Raw genomic sequence first — 20854 nt, 5'->3', positions numbered from 1 at the left:
GCTCTAAATCAGTGATTAATAAACACTATACTCTTAGAAATGAGAAAAAATCATATACCTACATTCTCTCAAAAGAAATCATCCTGCAGAAGGACAAAATCTAACAGTATTGTCATAGTCTCACTTAGCCAACTATGTAGAGAGTGTGATTATATTTTTCAAAATCAAATATATTTTCTGCCCCTAAATAATGAAATACAGTAGACTACTTTACTTACCACTATTTTCATCCGCAGTTCCATCTAACTGAGGTATAGAAAGATTGGCTAGAAGCAAACTGTTATTACTCCATTCCATTTCTTCTTCTGAAGATGAATCATCTTCTTCTGTTGAGCTTCTATGGGTATTTCTGCACAGTGATCTAGAGAATATTAAGATTCACCAGTGAGTATGAGCATTAGAAAAAAGCACATCAGACTCAATTTGCCTAATTTGATCCTATAATAGTAAAACTGAATAAACAGGATCTGAAAATTATAACTTAAAAAAAAAAGCAGATTTACTTTGCTTTGGTATCATGCCCTACCAAAAGTTATTGTAAATAGACTTTATAATCCATTTCATGTGAGCTAGAAGACACCATCATTCCTGTATTCATAGCTCCACAATATCCTGGATTATCATATCTAATTATGTTCTTTCTTATATTTTCCCCCTCAGCTTATCATTAGATATACACATAACAGCTTGGGTGAGAACCCGGTAATTTCTAAAAAGGTGGCATCTTAGCATATTTTAAGAAGTCTATAAATACACAATCACTACATTAATTGGAAAAATTAAACAAAAATATAGGCAAAGGGGTATTCAGGTCAGGGCTGAAAGAGAAAATAAAAGGGATCAGAGACAGGATAGGAAGCAGTACAGGTGTTGAGTCAATCCCAGCAGTGGCTATAAAGTAGGGTTGCTGAGCAATGCAGATGGACTGTGAAACCCAGATGGATACTCTCCTTAAGTTTCATCTCATATTGATTTAAATTTTTCACTAGATCCTAGCTTGATACTTTCCCTTCTATCTGGATGGGCAACCTTACTTTCTATCCATACCTATTTTTTTCTTTCACTTGTCTTGAAAATTTGAAAATATTGCTTTATTATACATGGAACAGTTTTTCCATTAAGCCTTCCCCAAATCACAATTTGTCCTAAAATCACTCTTAAGAGATGAAAGGGTTATTAGAGGTCATCTAGTCTAGCTTTCTACCCAATGCAAAAATCTTATTTTTAACAGACCCTACAATCTCCACTTTTATATCCTCAGTATAAAGGGCTTGCTGTCTCACAGGGTAATCTTTTCTGTTATTAATGGCTCTAATTGTTAGTAATTTTCTTCCTATATTACACAAAAATCTTTCATTCCTGCCTTTGTCCTATGTAGCCATAGGTAGCAGGTCTATGCCATGTTCCCCATGATAACCTTTAAAATATTTGAAGGCATTATCATTTGTCCCATAATTCCTCTTTAATTAGACCAAACATTATCTATTCTTTCTACCGTTCTTTGAAAGTGACAGTGTTAACAAATCCTTCTAGTTTTCTTCCTCTTCTTTCCCTTTCCTTTCCTTTTTCAGTATTCTTAAAATATGGTACTCAGGCAGAATATAATATTCAATATACAAGTATCAGTAGAACTAAATGACTCCTCTTCTAGACAATATCCTTCTATTATTCAATCTCTCTTTAATATACATTTATAAAATGTTCAGGATTGTTTTTCCAAGGTTAACCTGGGGGTGGTTTTCACGGAATTGGTCCAGTCAATGAACACACAAGCATTAATTAATCATGGGATAAACCAGGCCTATTATTTTAAACATGCTGGCACCACTGGAAACAAGGAGATGGTGATTTTATAAGAATATTACATATTTGAATGTGTATCTACTTAAAATGGGCATGAAAGTATAAATAGCTAAACCAGGTATAATCTAAGAAACTGTAAAGAAATGCTAACAATAGGTTGAAGGTAAAAATCAAATGGACAATATCAAAACAAAACAATGAAAGAACAACAAAAAGAAAAACAAATGGAAATAAGAAAAATGCATCATAAAATGCCACATGATCAAATAAAAATATCAAACAGTCAACAAATTTAGCTAAAATATAAAAGAAGCAATCCTATTTATTACAACAAGATTTAAATACATCAATAAATACTATAATTATTTTACTAATAAAATCCAAAATCTGTCAGAATAATAAATGTTACCTCAGGTACAGCTGGTAGACAATAATTAAATTCATTATTTTGGCAACCATACAACACTACAGGTTTATTGTGTTCTTAATAAAGTAAAATTTATGACCTTCCCACAGAAACTGTTAAGCCCAGAATGAATCATAGGTCTATCTAGTCTATATTTGTGAAGCTGACTGATTGAACATAAAACCTATGACTTTACACTTTATTAGGCATCATCTTTTTAGTTTCAAGATATTTTCGAATCTATATTTTGTCATTCAATGAATTACCAATCTCCAATGTTTCTGACAATCTGAATTCAATCTAGCATGAAACTTGGCACAGAGCAGCATTTAAGTGGTTTTTGAATGCAAAATCATGCAAGTTCTCTGTGAACCCACCTAATCAGTCACTATTACCATGTATACTCCTTATCCACAAGGATGCTATGTAAAACTTTGTTAAATATCTGGCTGAAATTAAGACTCAATATGATTATTACATTTCTCTAAGTAACCATATTTAAAATGGATATAAAGGCAGTAGAGCACAACTTGAACTCATGAAGGGTCTTGATATTCTCTGCTTCTCTAAGTGCCCACAAAGTGTTTATTTAATAATCATAAGTATCACCCCTATTATAGGGGAGCAGAACTAGAAGCAAGCAGACCAGTTAAAAAGTGATTTCATACTATTCCAGATAAATAATAATGAAGGCTTAAACTAGATAGGCTTAACAACAAACAGAGGTGTAAAGGAGAGCAAATTAAATATGACACTGAAGTTATAAACTTCCAGAAGTTGAAGGCAACGTGGTGTTATTACAGAAATAAGAACCAGACACAAGAACAAAGCCATTTTATACCACTGTCTATTATCATTTAGGATTGCTTATGCTCCAGAAGATGTTGATGTGGTTGAGGCATTTCTGAACAGGATATTTCATAAAAAGATTTATAAAGTTTATACAGAAAAAAACTGACAAAAAAATTTATAGAATAGCTACAAGAAACTGTATGTCTTTCACCCCCCCTTTTTTAACAGATTAGGAAATATCAGCAAAAGGAATTTTTATGACACTGTTGAGGGTCAAATCTATCAGGAAATAGAACATTGATTCTGTCTGGCTCATGTAAAATTAGGTCTTCAAAGGTCAAGAAGCTGAGTCTTTGACCGATTTAACACTGTGACAGCAAAGGGAACCCAGTATGTGAAACTAGGAAGGAAGTATGAAATAATATTTCACAGGTTTGGAATTTCCTACTCACAGAATAAAAATGGAATTCTTTGTAGGAGCATACTGTGAAAATATAGAAGAGAGGGTTCTGATATAAACTCAGATAACAGGAGATGGTATCAGAAAATTTATATCAGGTTATGTTGAGAAACTAGAGCTACATCACATATATACTTATAATACTATATATGTATATATGTAATACATATGTGTGTAAATATGATATATAGGTTAATCTCATTCACCTTTCGAAAACAGACTTTAGAAGTTTTAGTACTGCCTACAGAAGTTTGAAGTAGAGGCACACTCAGTGTTTTAAGCTCAGAGGCCCAATTTTTTTCCACACACAGAGCATACAGCTCAGGGGCAGACTCAAACCAATCAAGCTCACAAGAAACTGATTTAGAAAAACACACTGCCAAGGACAGTGGCCAAGATGGCAGAGCAGAAGAATACTAAGCTCACCTCCTCTCACGAGCATATCAAAATCACAACTAACTGCAGAACAATCATTGATGAAAAAGACAGGAACCCACCAGAGAAGATCTTCTACAACTAAAGACATAAAGAAGGAACCACAGTGAGTTGCATATGAGGGGCAGACTTGCAGTATAATCAAATCCCACACCCCTTGGGTGGGGGACCCACAAACTGGAGAATAATTATATTAGAGAGGTTTGCGCCCCATGTCAGCTCCCCCAGCCTAGAGGTCTGGCATTGGATTGGTTTTGAAGGCCAGCAGGGCTTGATTGCTGCAGGATTGGGGGAAACAGAGACTTCAGTCTTAAACAATGCACACAAAATCTCACACACACTGGGACCAAGAGCAAAAATAGTAATTTGATAGGAGCCTGGGCCAGACCTACCTGCTTGTCTGGGAGGGTCTCCTGGGGAAGCAGGGGGTAGCTGTGGCTCACCCTGGGATGCAGGCACTGGTGGCAGACATATCGGGGAGCATTCATCTGTGTGAACTCTTCTGGAGGTTGACATCTTGGCACCAGGACCTAGGCCCACCCAATAGCCTTTCGGTTCCAGTGCTGGGATGCCTCAGGCTGAACAACAAACTGGGTGGGGACATAGCCCCATCCATCAGCAGACAGGCTGCATAAGGACTTCCTGAGCCCACAGCCACCTCTAGATAAGCCACTAAACACAGCCCTGCCCACCAGAGGGTCAAGATCCAGCTCCAACCACCAGTGGGCAGGCACTGGTCCCTCCCAATAGGAAGCCTGTACAAGCCTCCAGACCAGCCTCACACACCGGGAGGCAGACACCAGAAGCAAGAAAACTTCAAGCAAGACCAAGTCCGCAAATGCAGACTAGACACTACCCTGGGACCACCTGGACCTGGGCCCTTGAGTGATGAGAGGGGAGTGCACTGCTGGGATGCATACAACATCTCCTACAATGGGCCACTTCTCCAAAGTAGAGAAACGTAACTAACCTACCACATACATAAAAATACAAATAGCAATTTAGACAAAATGAGAAGACAGAGGAATATGTTTCACATGAAGGAAAAAGATAAAACCCCAGAAGAAGAACTAAGTGACGTGGAGATAGGCAATCCACCTGAGGAAGAGTTCAGAGTAATGATCGTAAAGATGATCAAAGAACTCAGGAGAAGAATGGATGCAGATAATGAGAAATTAGAAGTTTTTAAAAAAGAATTAGAAAATATAAAGAGCAATCAAACAACTGAAGAATATAATAACTGAAAAGAAAAAACACAAGAAGGAATCAACAGTGGACTAAATGAGGAAGAAAAATGGATCACTAAACTGGAAGACAAAGTACTGGAAATCACTGCTGCTGAACAGAAAAAAGAAAAAAAAAAAGACATGAGGACAGTTTAAGAGACCTCTAGGACAACATCAAGAGCGCTAATTTTTGCATTATAGGGGTCCAGAAGGAGAAGACAGAGAGCAAGAGCATGAGAGAATTTTGAAGAGAACAGGATTAACCCAAGGAGGAACACACTGAGACACACAGTAATCAAACTGACAAAAATTAAAGATAAAGAGAGAATATTAAAAACAACAAGGGAAAAGCAACAAATAACATACAAGGGTACTCCCATAAGGCTATCAGCTGATTTTTCAGCAGGAACTCTGCAGGCCAGAAGGAGGTGGCACAATATACTTAAAAGTGATGAAAGAGAAAAACCTACACCCAAGAATACTCTACCCAGCAAAGTTCCTTGATTTGATGGAGAAATCAAAAGCTTTATAGACAAGCAAAAGCCAGAAGAATTCAGCACCACCAAACCAACTTTACAACAAATGCTAAAGGAACTTCTCTAGGCAGAAAAGGCCACAACTAGAAAAAAGAAAATGACAAAATGGAAAAGCTCACTGGTAAAGGTAAACATACAATAAAGGTAGGAAATCATCCACACTCAAAGCTAGTAGGGAGGTTAAAAGACAAAAGTAGTAAAATCATCTGTATCCACAATAAGCAGTTAAGGTATACATGAAACAATTATATGTAAAATATAATATCAAAAATAGTAATCATGACAGGAGGAGAGTACAAATACAGAGTGTATCTAAAATGCATTTGAAATTAAGAGATCAGCAACTCAAAATAAGCATGTATGTATACAGACTGCTATACAAAAACCTCATGGTAACTACAAAACAAAAAAACTATAATATACACACAAAAAAGAAAAAGGAGTCCAAACGTAACACTAAAGAGAGTCATCAAATCACAAGAGAACAAAAGAAAGGGGAAAAAAAGGCCTACAAAAACAAATCCAAAACAATTAACAAAATGGCAATCAGAACATATATATCAATGAATAACTTAAATGAAAGCGGACTAAATGCTCTAACCAAAGACACAGACTGGCTGAATGGATACAAAAACAGGACCTGTATATATGATGCCTACAAGAGACTCACTTCAGATCCAGAGACACATACAGACTGAAAGTGAGGGTATGGAAAAAGGTATTCCACACAAACGGAAATCAAAGGAAAGCCAGAGTCACAATACTTGTATCAGACAAAATAGACTTTAAAATAAAGATGTTATAAGAGACAAAGAAGGACACTACATAATGATCAAAGGATCAATCCAAGAAGATACAACAATTACCAATATATATGCACCCAACATAGGAGCACCTCAAAATATAAAGCAAATGTTAACAGGCATAAAAGGAGAAATGGACAGGAACAGAAATAATAGTGGGGGACTTTAACACCCCACTTTCATCAATGGACAGATCATCCAGACAGAAAACCAGTAAGGAAACACAGGCCTTAAATGACATATTAGACCAGATGGACTTAATTGATATACATAGGGCACTCCATCCAAAAGCAACAATATACATTCTTCTCAAGTGCACATAGAACATTTTCAAGGATATATCACATAATGGACCACAAAGCAAGCCTCGGTAAATCTGAGAAAACTGAAATCATATCCAGCATCTTTCCCAACCACGACACTATGAGGCTAGAAATCAACTACAAGAAAAAAACTGCAAAAACCACAAACATACAGACGCAAAAAAATATGCTACTAAACAACTAATGAATCACTGAATAAGTCAAAGAGGAAACCTAAAAATATCTAGAGTCAAATGCAAATACTACGATCCAAAACTTATGGGATGCAGCAAAAGCAGTTCTAAGATAGAAGTTTATAACGATAACGATACAAGCTTGCCCCAGGAAACAAGAAAAATCTGAAATAAACAACCAAATCTTCCACCTAAATTAACTAGAGAAAGAAGAACAAACAAAACCCAAAGTTAGTAGAGGGAAAGAAATCATAAGGATCAGAGCAGAAATAAAGGAAATAGAAACTAAAAAAACAATAGAAAAGATCAATGAAACTAAGAAGCTGGTTATTTGAGAAGATAAACAAAATCGATAAACCTTCAGCCAGGTTCATCAAGAGAAAAAGGGAGAGGGCCCAAATCAATAAAATCACAAATGAAAAAGGAGAAGGTACAACTGACACCACAGAAATACAAAGGATCATAAGAGACTACTACAAGAAACTACACGCCAATAAAATGGACAACTTAAAAGAAATGGAAAGACTTCCCTGGTGGTCCAGTGGCTGGGACTCCACACTCCCAACGCAGGGAGCCCAGGTTCAATCCCTGGTGATGGAACTAGATCCCGCATGCAGCAACTAAGACTTGACGCAGCTAAATAAATAAATAAATATTTTTTTTAAAAAAGAAATGGAAACAGAAAATATGAGCAGACCAATTACCAGTATTGAAATTGAGTCAGTAATTTAAAAACTCCCAAGAAACAGAAGTCCAGGACCAGATGGCTTCACTGGTGAATTCTACCTAATATTTAGAGAAGAGTTAACACCCACCCTTCTGAAACTACTCCAAAAAACTGCAGAGGAAGGAATGCTTTCACACTCGTTCTATGAGGCCACCATCCCCGATACAAAAACCAGACAAAGATATCACATAAAAAGAAAATTACAGGGCTTCCCTGGTGGCGCAGTGGTTGAGAGTCCGCCTGCCAATGCAGGGGACACGGGTTCGTGCCCCGGTCTGGGAAGATCCTACGTGCCACAGAGCGGCTAGGCCCATGAGCCATGGCCGCTGGGCCTGCGTGTCTGGAGCCTGTGCTCCGCAACGGGAGGCCCGCGTACCGCAAAAAGAAAAAAAAAAGAAAGAAAGAAAATTACAGGCCAATATTACTGATGAACATAGGTGCAAAAATCCTCAATAAAATACTTGCAAGCTGACTCCAACAATACATTAAATACCATACACCATGATCAAGTGGGATTTACCCCAGGGATGCAAGGATTTTTCAATATACGCAAATCAATCAATGTAATACACCACACTAACCAACTGAAGAATAAAAATCATATGATCATCTCAATAGATGCAGAAAAAGCTTTTGATAAAATTCAACATCCATTTATGATAAAAACTCTCCAGAAAGTTGGCACAGAGGGAATACACCTCAACAAAATAAAGGCCATATATAACAAACCCACATCTAACATCATACTAAATGGTTAAAAGCTGAAAGCATTTCATCTAAGATCAGGAAGAAGACAAGGATACTCACTCTTGCCACTTTTATTCAACATAGTTTTGGAAGTCCCAGCACAGCAATCAGAGAAGAAAAAGAAAAAAAGGGATTCAAGTTGGAAAAGAAGTAAAACTGTCACTGTTTGCAGATGACATGATGCTATACATAGAAAATCCAAAAGACGCCACCAAAAAACTACTAGAGCTCAACTATGAATTTGGTAAAGTTGCAGGATACAAAATACCAGAAATCTGTTGCATTTCTATATGCTTACAATGAAAGATCAGAAAGAGAGGAATTCCCTGGTGGTGCAGTGGTTAAGAATCTGCCTGCCAATGCAAGAGACACGGGTTTGATCCCTGGTCTGGGAAGATCCCACATGCTGCAGAGCAACTAAGCTCATGCACCACAACTACTAAGCCTGTGCTCTGCAGCCTGTGAGCCACAACTACTGAAGCCCACATGCCTAGAGTCTGTGCTGCACAACAAGAGAAGCCACCGCAATGAGAAGCCTGTGCACTGCAACAAAGAGTAGACTCTGCTTGCCACAACTAGAGAAAGCCCACTCACAGCAACGAAGACCCAAAAATAAATAAATAAATTTATATATTAAAAAAAAGAAGATCAGAAAAAGAAATTAAAGAAACAACCCCATTTACCAGCACAGCAAAAAGAATAAAGTACCTAGGAATAAACCTACCTAAGGAGGCAAAAGACCTGTACTCCAAAAAATATGACACTGATGAAAGAAATTGAAGATGACACAAACAGCTAGAAAAATACACTGTGTTCTTGGATTGACAGAACCAATGTTGTTAAAAATGACCATACTACCCAAAGCAATCTACAGATTTAATACAATCCCTACCAAATTACCAATAACATTTTTCACAGAACTGGAACAAAAAATTTTTAAATTTGTATGGAAACACAAAGGACCCCAAATAGCCAAACAATCTTGAGAAGGAAGAACAGAGCTGGAGGAATCAGGCTCCCTGACTTCAGAGTATACTGCAAAACTGTAGTCATCAAAACAGTATGGTACTGGCACAAAAACACACACACAGATCAACAGAACTGGACAGAAAGTCCAGAAATAAACTCATGCACTTAAGGTCAATTAATCTACAACATAGGAGGCAAGAATATACAACAGAGGGCTTCCCTGGTGGCACAGTGGTTGAGAGTCCGCCTGCCGATGCAGGGAACACGGGTTCGTGCCCCGGTCCGGGAAGATCCCACATGCTGCGGAGCAGCTGGGCCCATAAGCCATGGCCGCTGAGCCTGCGCGTCCAGAGACTGTGCTCCGCAATGGGAGAGGCCACAACAGTGAGAGGCCCGCGTACCGCAAAAAAAAAAAAAAAGAATATACAACAGAGAAAAAGACAGTCTCTTCAACAAGTGGTGCTGGGAAAACTGGACAGCTACACGCAAAAGAATGAAATTAGAACATTCTCTACACCATTTACAAAAATAAACTCAAAATGGATCAAAGACCTGAATGTGAGACTGGATACTATAAAACTCCTAGAGGAAAACACAGACAGCACAGTCTTTGACATAAATTGCAGCAAAATTTTTTGGATCCATCTCCTAGAGTAATGGAAATAAAAACAAAAATAAACAAATGGGACCTAACTAAACTTAAAAGCTTTTGCACAGCAAAGGAAACCACAAACAAAATGAAAAGACCACCTACGGAATGGGAGAAAATATCTGCAAATGATGTGACCAAAAAGGGCTAATTTCCAAAATATACAAACAGCTCACGCAGCTTAATTTAAAAAAAAAACAAAAACAAAAAAAAAACCCAAAAACCAGGGCTTCCCTGGTGGTGCAGGGGGTTAAGAATCTGCCGGCCAATGCAGGGGACACAGGTTCAAGCCCTGGTTCAAGAACATCCCACATGCCATGGAGCAACAAAGCCCACACCACAACTACTGAGCCTGCATTCTAGAGCCCACGAGCTACAACTACTGAAGACTGCGTGTCTAGAGCCCGTGCTCTGCAACAAGAAAAGCCACCACAATGAGAAGCCTATGCACCAAAACAAACAGTAGCCCTTACTCACCGCAACTAGAGGAAGCCCATGCGCAGCAACGAGGACCCAACACAGCCATAAATAAATAAATTTAAAATAAAATAAAAGGAATAAACATTTTAGAAGAAATTTAAAAAACCAAACAATCCAATCAAACAATCGGCAGAAGACCTCAACAGACATTTCTCCAAAGAAGACATACAGATGGCCAACAGGCACATGAAAAGATGCTCAATATCACTAATTGCTAGAGAAATCCAAATCGAAACTACAATGAGGTATCACTTCACAGCAGCCAGAACTTCCATCATTAAAAAGTCTGCAGGGTTTCCCTGGTGGTGCAGTGGTTGAGGGTCCGCCTGCCGATGCAGAGGACACGGGTTTGTGCCCTGGTCCAGGAGGATCCCACATGCCGCGGAGCGGCTGGGCCCGTGAGCCATGGCCGCTGAGCCTGCGCGTCCGGAGCCTATGCTCTGCAACAGGAGAGGCCGCAACACTGAGAGGCCCACGTACCGCAAAAGAAAAAAAAAAAAGTCTGTGAATAACAAATGCTGAAGAGGGTGTGGAGAAAAAGGAACCCTCCTACACTGTTGGTGGGAATGTAGATTGGTGCAGTCACTATGGAGAACAGTATGGAGGTGGTTTAAAATACTAAAAATAGAGCTACCATATGATTCTGCAATCCCACTCCTGGATATATATCTGGAGAAAACTCTACTTCAAAAAGATACATGCACCCCAATGTTCACAGCAGCACTATTCAGAATAGCCAAGACACTGAAGCCACCTAAGTGTCAATCGACAGATGAATGGAGAAAGAAGATGTGGGATATATATATACACACACACGTGTATACATATATATGAATATTACTCAGCCATAAAAAAGAATGAAATAATGCCATCTGCAGCAGCATGGATGGACTAAGTCAGACAGAGAAAGACAAATATCATATAATATCACTTATATGTGGAATCTAAAATATGATACAAATAGGGACTTCCCTGGTGGTCCAGTGGGTAAGACGCCACACTCCAAATGCAGGGGGCCCAGGTTTGATCCCTGGTCAGGGAGCTAGATCCTGCACGCCATAACTAAGAACTCTGCATGCCACAACTAAGACTCTGCATGCTGCAACTAAAGATCCTGCATGCCACAACGAAGATCCTGCGTGCTGCAACTAACACCCAGCATAGCCAAAATAAATAAATAAGTATTTTTAAAAATATGATACAAATGAATTTATTTACAAAACAGAAAGACTCACAGACATAGAAAACAAACTTATGGTTACCGAAGGGGACAGTGGGGGGGAGGGGAGATAAATTAGGAATTTGGGATTAACATATATGTACTACTTTATGTAAAATAGATAAACAATAAGGGCCTACTGTATAGCACAGGGAACTATATTCAATATCTTATAATAATCTATAATGGAAAAGAATCTGAAAAAGCATATATATATAAAAAACTGAATCACTCTGCTATACACCTGAAACTAACACAACATTGTAAATTAACTATACTTTAAAAAAAAGGTTAAAATATAAAAAGAAGGAAACAAAAAAAAGAACAAAAAGAAAACCACACTGCCATCTTACTCATTTTCTTTGAGAAATGGAACAGAATATCAGTTACTGCTTCTGACATTCATTCATTCATTAATATTTAACTCCTTGGGGCTTCCCCGGTGGCGCAGTGGTTGACATTCATTCATTCATTAATATTTAACTCCTTGGGGCTTCCCCGGTGGCGCAGTGGTTGAGAGTCTGCCTGCCAATGCAGGGGACACGGGTTCGTGCCCCGGTCCAGGAAGATCCCACATGCCGCAGAGTGGCTAGGCCCGTGAGCCATGGCCGCTGAGCCTGCGCGTCTGGAGCCTGTGCTCCGCGACGGGAGAGGCCACAGCAGTGAGAGGCCCGCGTACCACAAAAAAAAAAAAAAAAAAATTTAACTCCTTCGATCTAATCAGACCTAGAAGCGATTCCTTGTCTTCAAGCTGACTCTATATTTGTTGCTCTGACCCATAAGAGTCTAACTCTCAAAAGGCATTCTTTTTCCTCAAGTTCTGAGATAAGGAGGCATTTCTGTTTTGCCCCATTTATGACCCACATATTACTACTGTGTATATAGACAGATGATTTCTAAGTTAGGTTTATGAGGAGAGCACAAATTGGAGCAAGGTAATGAAAAGACACAAACTTTGTTATAAGACAAATAAGTACTAGGGATATAATGTACAACACGGTGACTACAGTTACCACTGCTGTATGATACATATGTACGTATGTATATATATGCTGTATGTATGATATATATGAAAGTTCTCATTACAAGGAGACAAAAATTTCCCCCATTTCTTTTTATCGTAATTATATGAGATGATGGATGTTAACTAAACCTGTTGTAGTAATTATTTCATAATATATGCAAATCAAACCATTATGCTGTACATTGAAAATTCATACTGTTGTGTATATCAATTATATCTTGTTAATAATAGAAAAAAATAAAGTTAGGTTTAATCTTTTTAAATGTACTGAAATTTTATTTTGCTTGGAATATAAAGTTTACACACTATTTAAAATAGATTTCAAAGAAGTCAATTTAGTTTATTAGGTATTTTTTATTATGAGTAATAGTAAGAAATAATTTCTGATTAAAGAACAATGACAATGACCAAAGGAAGTTATTAAAGCAACTGAAATAACTAAAAAGTTACCTCTTTTTGGCACAATGTTCTTCAATATTGCTGTCCCATCTCTGAGACATTACTAAACTAAGTTCCATTTCTTCTTTTTCAATCTGTGGTTCATTTTCTTCATCATCACTATTTTGAGGATTTTTACTGTTTCCAAAGGAACGACATGATGATGGCATCCTATTTCTTCCCCCCTGATATCCGTCATTTTCCAAACCAGCAAGAAGATGTACCAGAGCCTCATCAGGACTACTGTCCACTATAAAACAAGTGAAGCATCACCAACAAACAACTTAAATTTTCTAAATAATTCAATAATTCAGATCAACTATACATAAAACAAGAACCACAGATGCTGGCACATGCTGAAAGGATACAGCTGGTACAAAGATTTATGTATTGATGTAGTTCTTCCATTAAAGTGTAATCTTTGGACCACCTGCATTACAAATGATTTTGTGTCCTTAAAAAGAAAATTCCCAGACACCATCTCACACCTACTGAATTAGAATTTCTGAGGTAGGGCCCAGGAATTTGCATGTTAACAAGCTGCTCAATCTCTTGCTGCACAAGCAAGGTTGAGGAGCACTAAACCAAATATAATCACAAGTGATCAAACTAAATATAAAATATATAATAAATATATGAATTAATGCTAAGGAAGTGCCTTAAAAATGATAATGTGAACACCTTATCCCTCTCTTAAGCTTTTTTAGCTCACAGGACAGTCAAACAAAACCTGTAGTTGCAAAACACAAGAGAGCTTTAAAAGTGATTAATAACATTACTTAAAAACCTTGAAGACCACCATTGAAATATCACCATCATATGCACTAGGGTTGCTAAAATCAAAGACAGATAATAACAAGTGTTGACAAGGATGTGAAGAAATTGGAGCCCTCATACACTGCTGGTCGAATTGTACAATGGTGCAGTTGCTTTGGGGAAAAAAAGTTTGGCAGTTCCTCAAAATGTTAAACACAGAGTTACCAGAGGACCCAGTAATTCCATTCCTAGGTATGTATCCAAGAGAAGTGAAAACATATGTCCACATGAAAACCTATACATGAATAATCACAGCTGCATTACCCCAATGGCCAAAAAAGTGGAAACAACCCAAATATCCATCAACTGAAAGATAGAAAAATGAAATATGGTATATATCCATATGGTGCAACATTATTCAATAGTAAAAAGGAATGCAATACTGATATATACCTCAACATGAATGAATCTTGAAAACATTATGCTGAGTGAAAGAATACAGAAACAAAAGGTTATATAATTCTGTTTATATGAAATGATGAAAATAGGTAAATCAGCAAAAGAGAAAATAGATTAGAGGTTGCCAGAGGCTGAGAGGAAGGAAAAATGGGAAGTGACTACAAATGGGTATTGGGTTTCTTTTTAGGGTGATAAAAATGTCCTGGGGGAAAAAAAAAAAGTCCTGGAATTAGATAGTGGAAATGGTTGCATAAATACTTGAAATGCTAAAAACCACTGAACTGTACATGTTAGAAGGTGAGTTTTACAATATGTGAATTATATCCCAATGAAAGCTATTATTTAAAAAAAAAAGATCATGAAGATGGAGGTTTGTTCTAATCTAGTACACAACCTTTTTCTCTGTAAAATGAGATAATATATTCCCCATTTACTAAACTATTAAGTTTCAGGTTTTCTTTGTTGACATTAAACAAACTGGTTCAATCATGCTACCAACTGTAAGGCTACCAACTGTAAGGCAAAATTGAAGATATTTGCTTATAAGAGCCATTTTGGCAAAAATCCATTTCTTAAACCTAGAATTGTAGTTAATTTTTCCTGCCTCATACTTTAAAAATGGTTAACATTGGCAAATGATTTATAGATATTTGACTCTCAGATCTCTAACACTGAGACTGCATTTTTTGTAACCTTATGCAAGGTGGAATTATATCAGCTGGTGATACATATTTGCCTAATATAATGAAATAAGGATATGTCTCTCCTTCTCTTTTTCAATTTCTTTCTTTGTTTTTTTATAACTAAAATATAATTTAGGTATATACATATTTATTTACTTAGAGAAATAAAACATTTTAGATTATAAACTTCAAATTAATTTTTAAATGTGGTCTTTGGATCACTTCTTTCTACATATGTCATGTCATTCATTTAAAAAAGAAAAAAGCTACCTACTGCCATAGAAAATGTTCTTGAAATATGACTGTGTACAATAATTTTGGTACTGTCCCTAGTCATTCAATTAATCTTCCACTCAAATGAAAATGTAAATAACAGAGAGAGGACACTGTAGAGAGGTAGGATAACATTTGATGCTATACCTCATTTGATACAGTAAGAATGGAAAAACAGAAAGTGAGCAAGAAACATAAATCACTATACCAAGCAAAGCAAGAGGCATGAAGTTCAATGATATCTCACTTTTTGCAATGAAAATCTAAATAAATTTCTGAAAAATGTCAGCAATTTAGACTAAATTATTGAAATGAAATCTAGCAAATGGTTTACCATATTAATGAAAATGTATTTATGGAGATGCAAAGATACTCAGAAATAACTGTCATGTTCTACATGCTAGTCAAAAATTAACAGCTCGAAAGGAATTGTCCAGGGAAATTCCTGATACTTACCAAGAAAGAATCAATTATGGCATTTTATTAATGTTCTTAACTTTGGAGAATTTTAATTCAAAATAAGCATATTTCCCCTTAAAGCAATATGGTTCTCTTCCAAACAAAGTCAAGTTAAAAAAAAAATAAAATTATTTTCTTTCACAACTATTTTTCAGAAAAAGCTGTGTACAAAACAAAAAAGAAGCTACTACATCTCGCAATGCAAGATTTCATTTTTATACTGAGTAAGAATTTATCAAACATGCAATATTAACCTCTTCAAATCAAAGAAAAACATACCGCCTGACATACGCACTTTTGTTGATATAAGACACTGAAAATTTATGGCACACTGTTACTTACAGAAAGCTGGTGACTCGCTCAGTCTTTGGGTCAAAGGCTGAAAAGTCTGACTGTTTTCCATGAGGTTCAAAATTGCTTCTTCATTAATAAGAGCTTCCTCCACTTTGCGTCTAATATGACCTTAAGAGGACAAAGAATACAAAAACATTAAAGTAAATGACCTAAATCTGAAATTTACTGTTTAGAATTTGTGTAAATTAGGAAACATTACAATGTAAACCTATTTAAAATTTTGAAGTGTTGTTGACATATGCTAAATAAAACCATAATAAAACTTAATGAAAGCCACAGGAATATCTAACCAGTCACACAGAATAATTAAAAAAAACAGAAACAAAAAACCCTGAAACTGTGAATCACTAAATATTTACAATCTCTATAGCCTCTAAATCCTACCTAGTATGTACAGACAGTTATATTACTCTGATAAAAATCAATGTACATTAAAATTTGTAAAACGAGTTCTTAGAGGGAAGTTCATAGTGATACAGGCCTTCTTTAAGAAAAAAGAAAAAGCTGAAATAAACAATCTAACACATCACCTAGAAGAATTAGAAAAAGAAGAACAAACAAAACCTAAAGTCAGCAGAAGGAAGGAGATAATAAAGATCAGAGAGGAAATAAATAAAAGAGATTTAAAAAAAAGAGAAAAAAATAAATAAAACCAAGAGCTGATTCTTTGAAAGCGTAAACAAAATAGACAAACCTCTGGCCAGGCTTAGCAAGAAAAAAGAGAGAAGACCCAAATAAACAAAATAAGAAATCAAAGAGGAGAAATCACAACTGATACTGCAGAAATACAAAAAACCATAAGACAACACTATGAACAATTACACAACCTAGAAGAAATGGACAACCTTCTAGAAACATACAGCCCTCCAAAACTGAAACAAGAAGAAATAGATAACTTGAACAGATCATCTGATCACTAGAAGTGAAACAGAATCTGTAATAAAAAAAACTCTCTGCAAACAAAAGTCCAGAACCAGATGTTTCACAGGTGAATTCTACCAAATGCACAAAGAAGAACTTATACCAATTGTTCTCAAACTCTTCCAAAAGATTGAGGAGGAAGGAATACTTCCAAAGACATTCTATGAAGCCACCATCACCCTGATACCAGAGGTATCAAAGACAGACAAAGACAGTACCCAATAAAGAAAATTACAGGCCAATATCTTTGATGAATATGGATGCAAAAATTCTCAATAAAATATTAGCAAACTGCATCCAACAACACGTAAAAAAGATCATACACCATGACCAAGTTGGATTCATCCCAAGGTCAAAAGGATGGTTCGACATATGCAAATCAATCATGTGATATACCACATCAACAAAAGAGAAGACAAAACAACATAATCATCTCAATAGATGCAGAAAAAGTATCTGATAAAATTCAACATCCATTCATGATAAAAACCCTTACAAAAGTGGGTATAGAGGGAACATACCTCAACACAACAAAAGCTATTTATGACAAACCTACAGCCAATGTAATACTCAATGATGAAAAGCTGAAAGCCTTCCTGCTAAAATCTGGAACAAGACAAGGATGCCCACTCTCAACATTTCTATTCAACATAGTATTGGAAGCCCTAGCAACAGCAATCATAAAAGAAAAAGAAATAAAAGGTATTCAAATTGGTAGGGAAGAGGTAAAATTGTCAATATATGCAGATGACATGATAGTATATATAAAAAACCCTAAAGACTCCACACAAAAACTACTAGAACTGATAAATGAATACAAGGTAGCAGGATACAAGATTAACATACAGAAATTGGTTGCATTTCTTTACACTAACAATGAAATACCGGAAAGGGAATGTAAACAAACAATCCCTTTTAAAATCACATCAAAAAAAATTAAAATACTTAGGAATAAGCCTCACCAACGAGGTGAAAGACTTATATGCTGAGAACTATTGATACAAAACATTAATAGAGGAAACTGAAGATGACTCAAAGAAATGGAAAGATATCCCATGCTCCTGGATTGGAAAAATTAATATTGTTAAAATGGCTATACTACCCAAAGCAATATACAGATTTAAGGCAATACCCATCAAAATACCCATGACATTTTTCACAGAACTAGAATAAATATTCCTAAAATTTATATGTAATCATAAGAGACCCAGAATTGCCAAAACAATCCTGAGGAAAAAGAACAAAGCAGGAGGCATAACCCTTCCAGACTTCTGACAATACTACAAAACTACAGCAATCAAAACAGCATAGTATTGGCACAAAAACAGACATATAGATCAATGGAACAGAATAGAGAGCCCAGAAATAAACCCACACATGTACTGACAATTAATCTTCAACAAAGGAGGCAAGAATATACAATGGGGAAAAGACAGTCTCTTCAGCAAGTGGTGTTGGGAAAGTTGGATAGCTGCATGTAAATCAATGAAACTAGAACACACCCTCATACCATGCACAAAAATAAACTCAAAATGGCTTAAAGGCTTAAATATAAGACATCATAAAAATCCTAGAAGAGAACATAGGTAAAACATTCTCTGACATAAACTGTACTAATGTTTTAGTAGGACAGCCTCCCAAGGCAATAGAAATAAAAACAAAAATAAACAAATGAGTCCTAATCAAATGTATAAGCTTTTGCACAGCAAAGGAAACCGTAAACAAACCCACAGAATGGGAGAAAATATTTGCAAATCATGCGACCAACAAGGGCTTAATTTCCAAAATATATAAACAACTCCTACAATTCAATAACAAAAAAACAAACATCCCAATTGAAAAATGGGCAGAAGACCTAAACAGACATTTCTCCAAAGAATACATATAGATGGCCATTAGGCACATGAAAGATGCTCATCATTGCTAATTATTAGAGAAATGCAAATCAAAACTACAATGAGGTATAACCTCACACCAGTGAGAATGGCCATCATTAAAGAGACTACAAATAACAAATGCTGGAGAGGGTGCGTAGAAAAGGGAACCCTCCTACACTGTTGGTGGGAATGTAAGTTGGTACAGCCACTATAGAGAACAGTGTGAAGGTCCTCAAAAAACTAAAAACAGAGTTGCCCTATGATCCAGCAATGCCATTCTTGGGCATACACCCAGACAAAACTATAGTTCAAAAAGATACATGCACCCCTATGTTCATAGAAGCACTATTCACAACAGACAAGACACGGAAACAACCTAAATATCCACTAATAGATGAATGGATAAAGAAGATGTGGTATATTTATACAATGGAATATTACTCAGCCATTAAAAAGAATGAAATAAGGCCATTTTCAGCAACATGGATGGACACAGAGATTACCATACTGAGCAAAGTCAGAAAGAGAAAGACAAATACCATATGTTATCACTTATATGTGGAATCTAAAATATGACACAAATGAACTTCTCTACGAAATAGAAACAGACTCACAGAGACTTGTGGTTGCCAAAGGGGAGGGGAGTGGAGAAGGGAAGGACTGAGAGTTTGGGATTAGCAGATGCAAACTATTATATATAGGATAGATAAACAACAAGGTCCAACTATATGGCACAGGGAACTATATTCAATATCCTGTAATAAAACATAATGGAAAAGAATATGAAAAAAGAATATATATATATATGTATAATGGAGTCACTTTGCTGTACAGCAGAAATTGAACACAACAGTGAATCAACAATACTTCAAAAAAATTTTTTTCAATATAAAAATTTTACCACTTACAAAAAATAAAATAAAATTTATAAAACGAACAGAAAAGACAAGTTGTCCGATTTGAATAATAAAATTCTCTATAGTTTAAAATTTTCAAATAATTCATTTTACATTAACTTTATATTTCTCCATATCTTTTAATTCATGATTTTAAAATGTAAGTCTTTTGCCATGTGATTTTTATAGAAGGTCTAATGTACAGAGGGATTAAATAATTTTTAGAAGATAAAATGAATCTCATAATCTAATCAAAGGGAGAGGGAGAATAAAAAGCACATAATAGTAGGGGAAAAGAAGACTACATAGGACTTCCCTGGTGGCGCAGTGGTGAAGAATCCGCCTGCCAATGCAGAGGACATGGGTTTGAGCCCTGGTCTGGGAAGATACCACATGCCACGGAACAACTAAGCCCATGTGCCACAACTACTGAGCTGTGCTCTAGAACCCACAAGCCACAACTACTGAGCCCACGTGCCACAACTACTGAAGCCCGTACGCCTAGAGCCCGTGCCTCGCAATAAGAGAAGCCACCGTAATAAGAAGCCCGCGCACCGCAACGAAAAGTAGCCCCCACTTGACACAACTAGAGAAAGCCCGCGTGCAGCAACAAAGACCCAATGCAGCTAAAAATAAATAAATTAATTAAAAAACCCAATAATCTTAAAAAAAAAGACTACATAGCAAAATATGGCAAGCAGTTATAAGAAAGCTAATTGGAAACGGTTCTATTTTTCTGCTTCTGATATTCAGACTTAAAACTGTTTTTCAAGTTTTTAAAAGAGAGTTAGAAGCTTCAGGAAGAAATATTTTTAACACATCCTAGAAATATTTTAACCCACATAGCTAGCCTAATAGTGTTTAGTCAAAATGAAAGAACAAAAAAACCACAGAAAATAGGTCATCCCAAAACAACAAAAAAAATGAGATAAGTGAAAACAAAAGCTGGTTCTCAAACTAATAACA

The 20854-nt window shown here is 36.3% G+C and overlaps 1 protein-coding gene across 6 annotated transcripts in view; it reads right to left on the bottom strand.

Annotated features, from left to right (window-relative positions):
• REV3L (REV3 like, DNA directed polymerase zeta catalytic subunit) overlaps positions 1 to 20854 on the bottom strand; it is a 248567-nt gene that overhangs the window by 83106 nt on the left and 144607 nt on the right. For all 6 annotated transcript variants that reach the window (XM_082634116.1, XM_082634117.1, XM_082634119.1 and 3 more), the window contains 3 exons: positions 16183 to 16302; positions 13223 to 13460; positions 219 to 361 (listed from right to left, as the gene is read on the bottom strand). In XM_082634116.1, coding sequence (XP_082490242.1) covers positions 219 to 361; positions 13223 to 13460; positions 16183 to 16302 — 501 coding nt within the window. The remainder of the gene's footprint in view (positions 1 to 218; positions 362 to 13222; positions 13461 to 16182; positions 16303 to 20854) is intronic.

The sequence above is a fragment of the Mesoplodon mirus genome (assembly GCF_964341445.2).
Source record: "Mesoplodon mirus genome assembly, chromosome: 10".
Taxonomy (NCBI): Eukaryota; Metazoa; Chordata; class Mammalia; order Artiodactyla; family Ziphiidae; genus Mesoplodon; species Mesoplodon mirus.
This window is presented reverse-complemented; position numbering and strand designations above follow the sequence as displayed.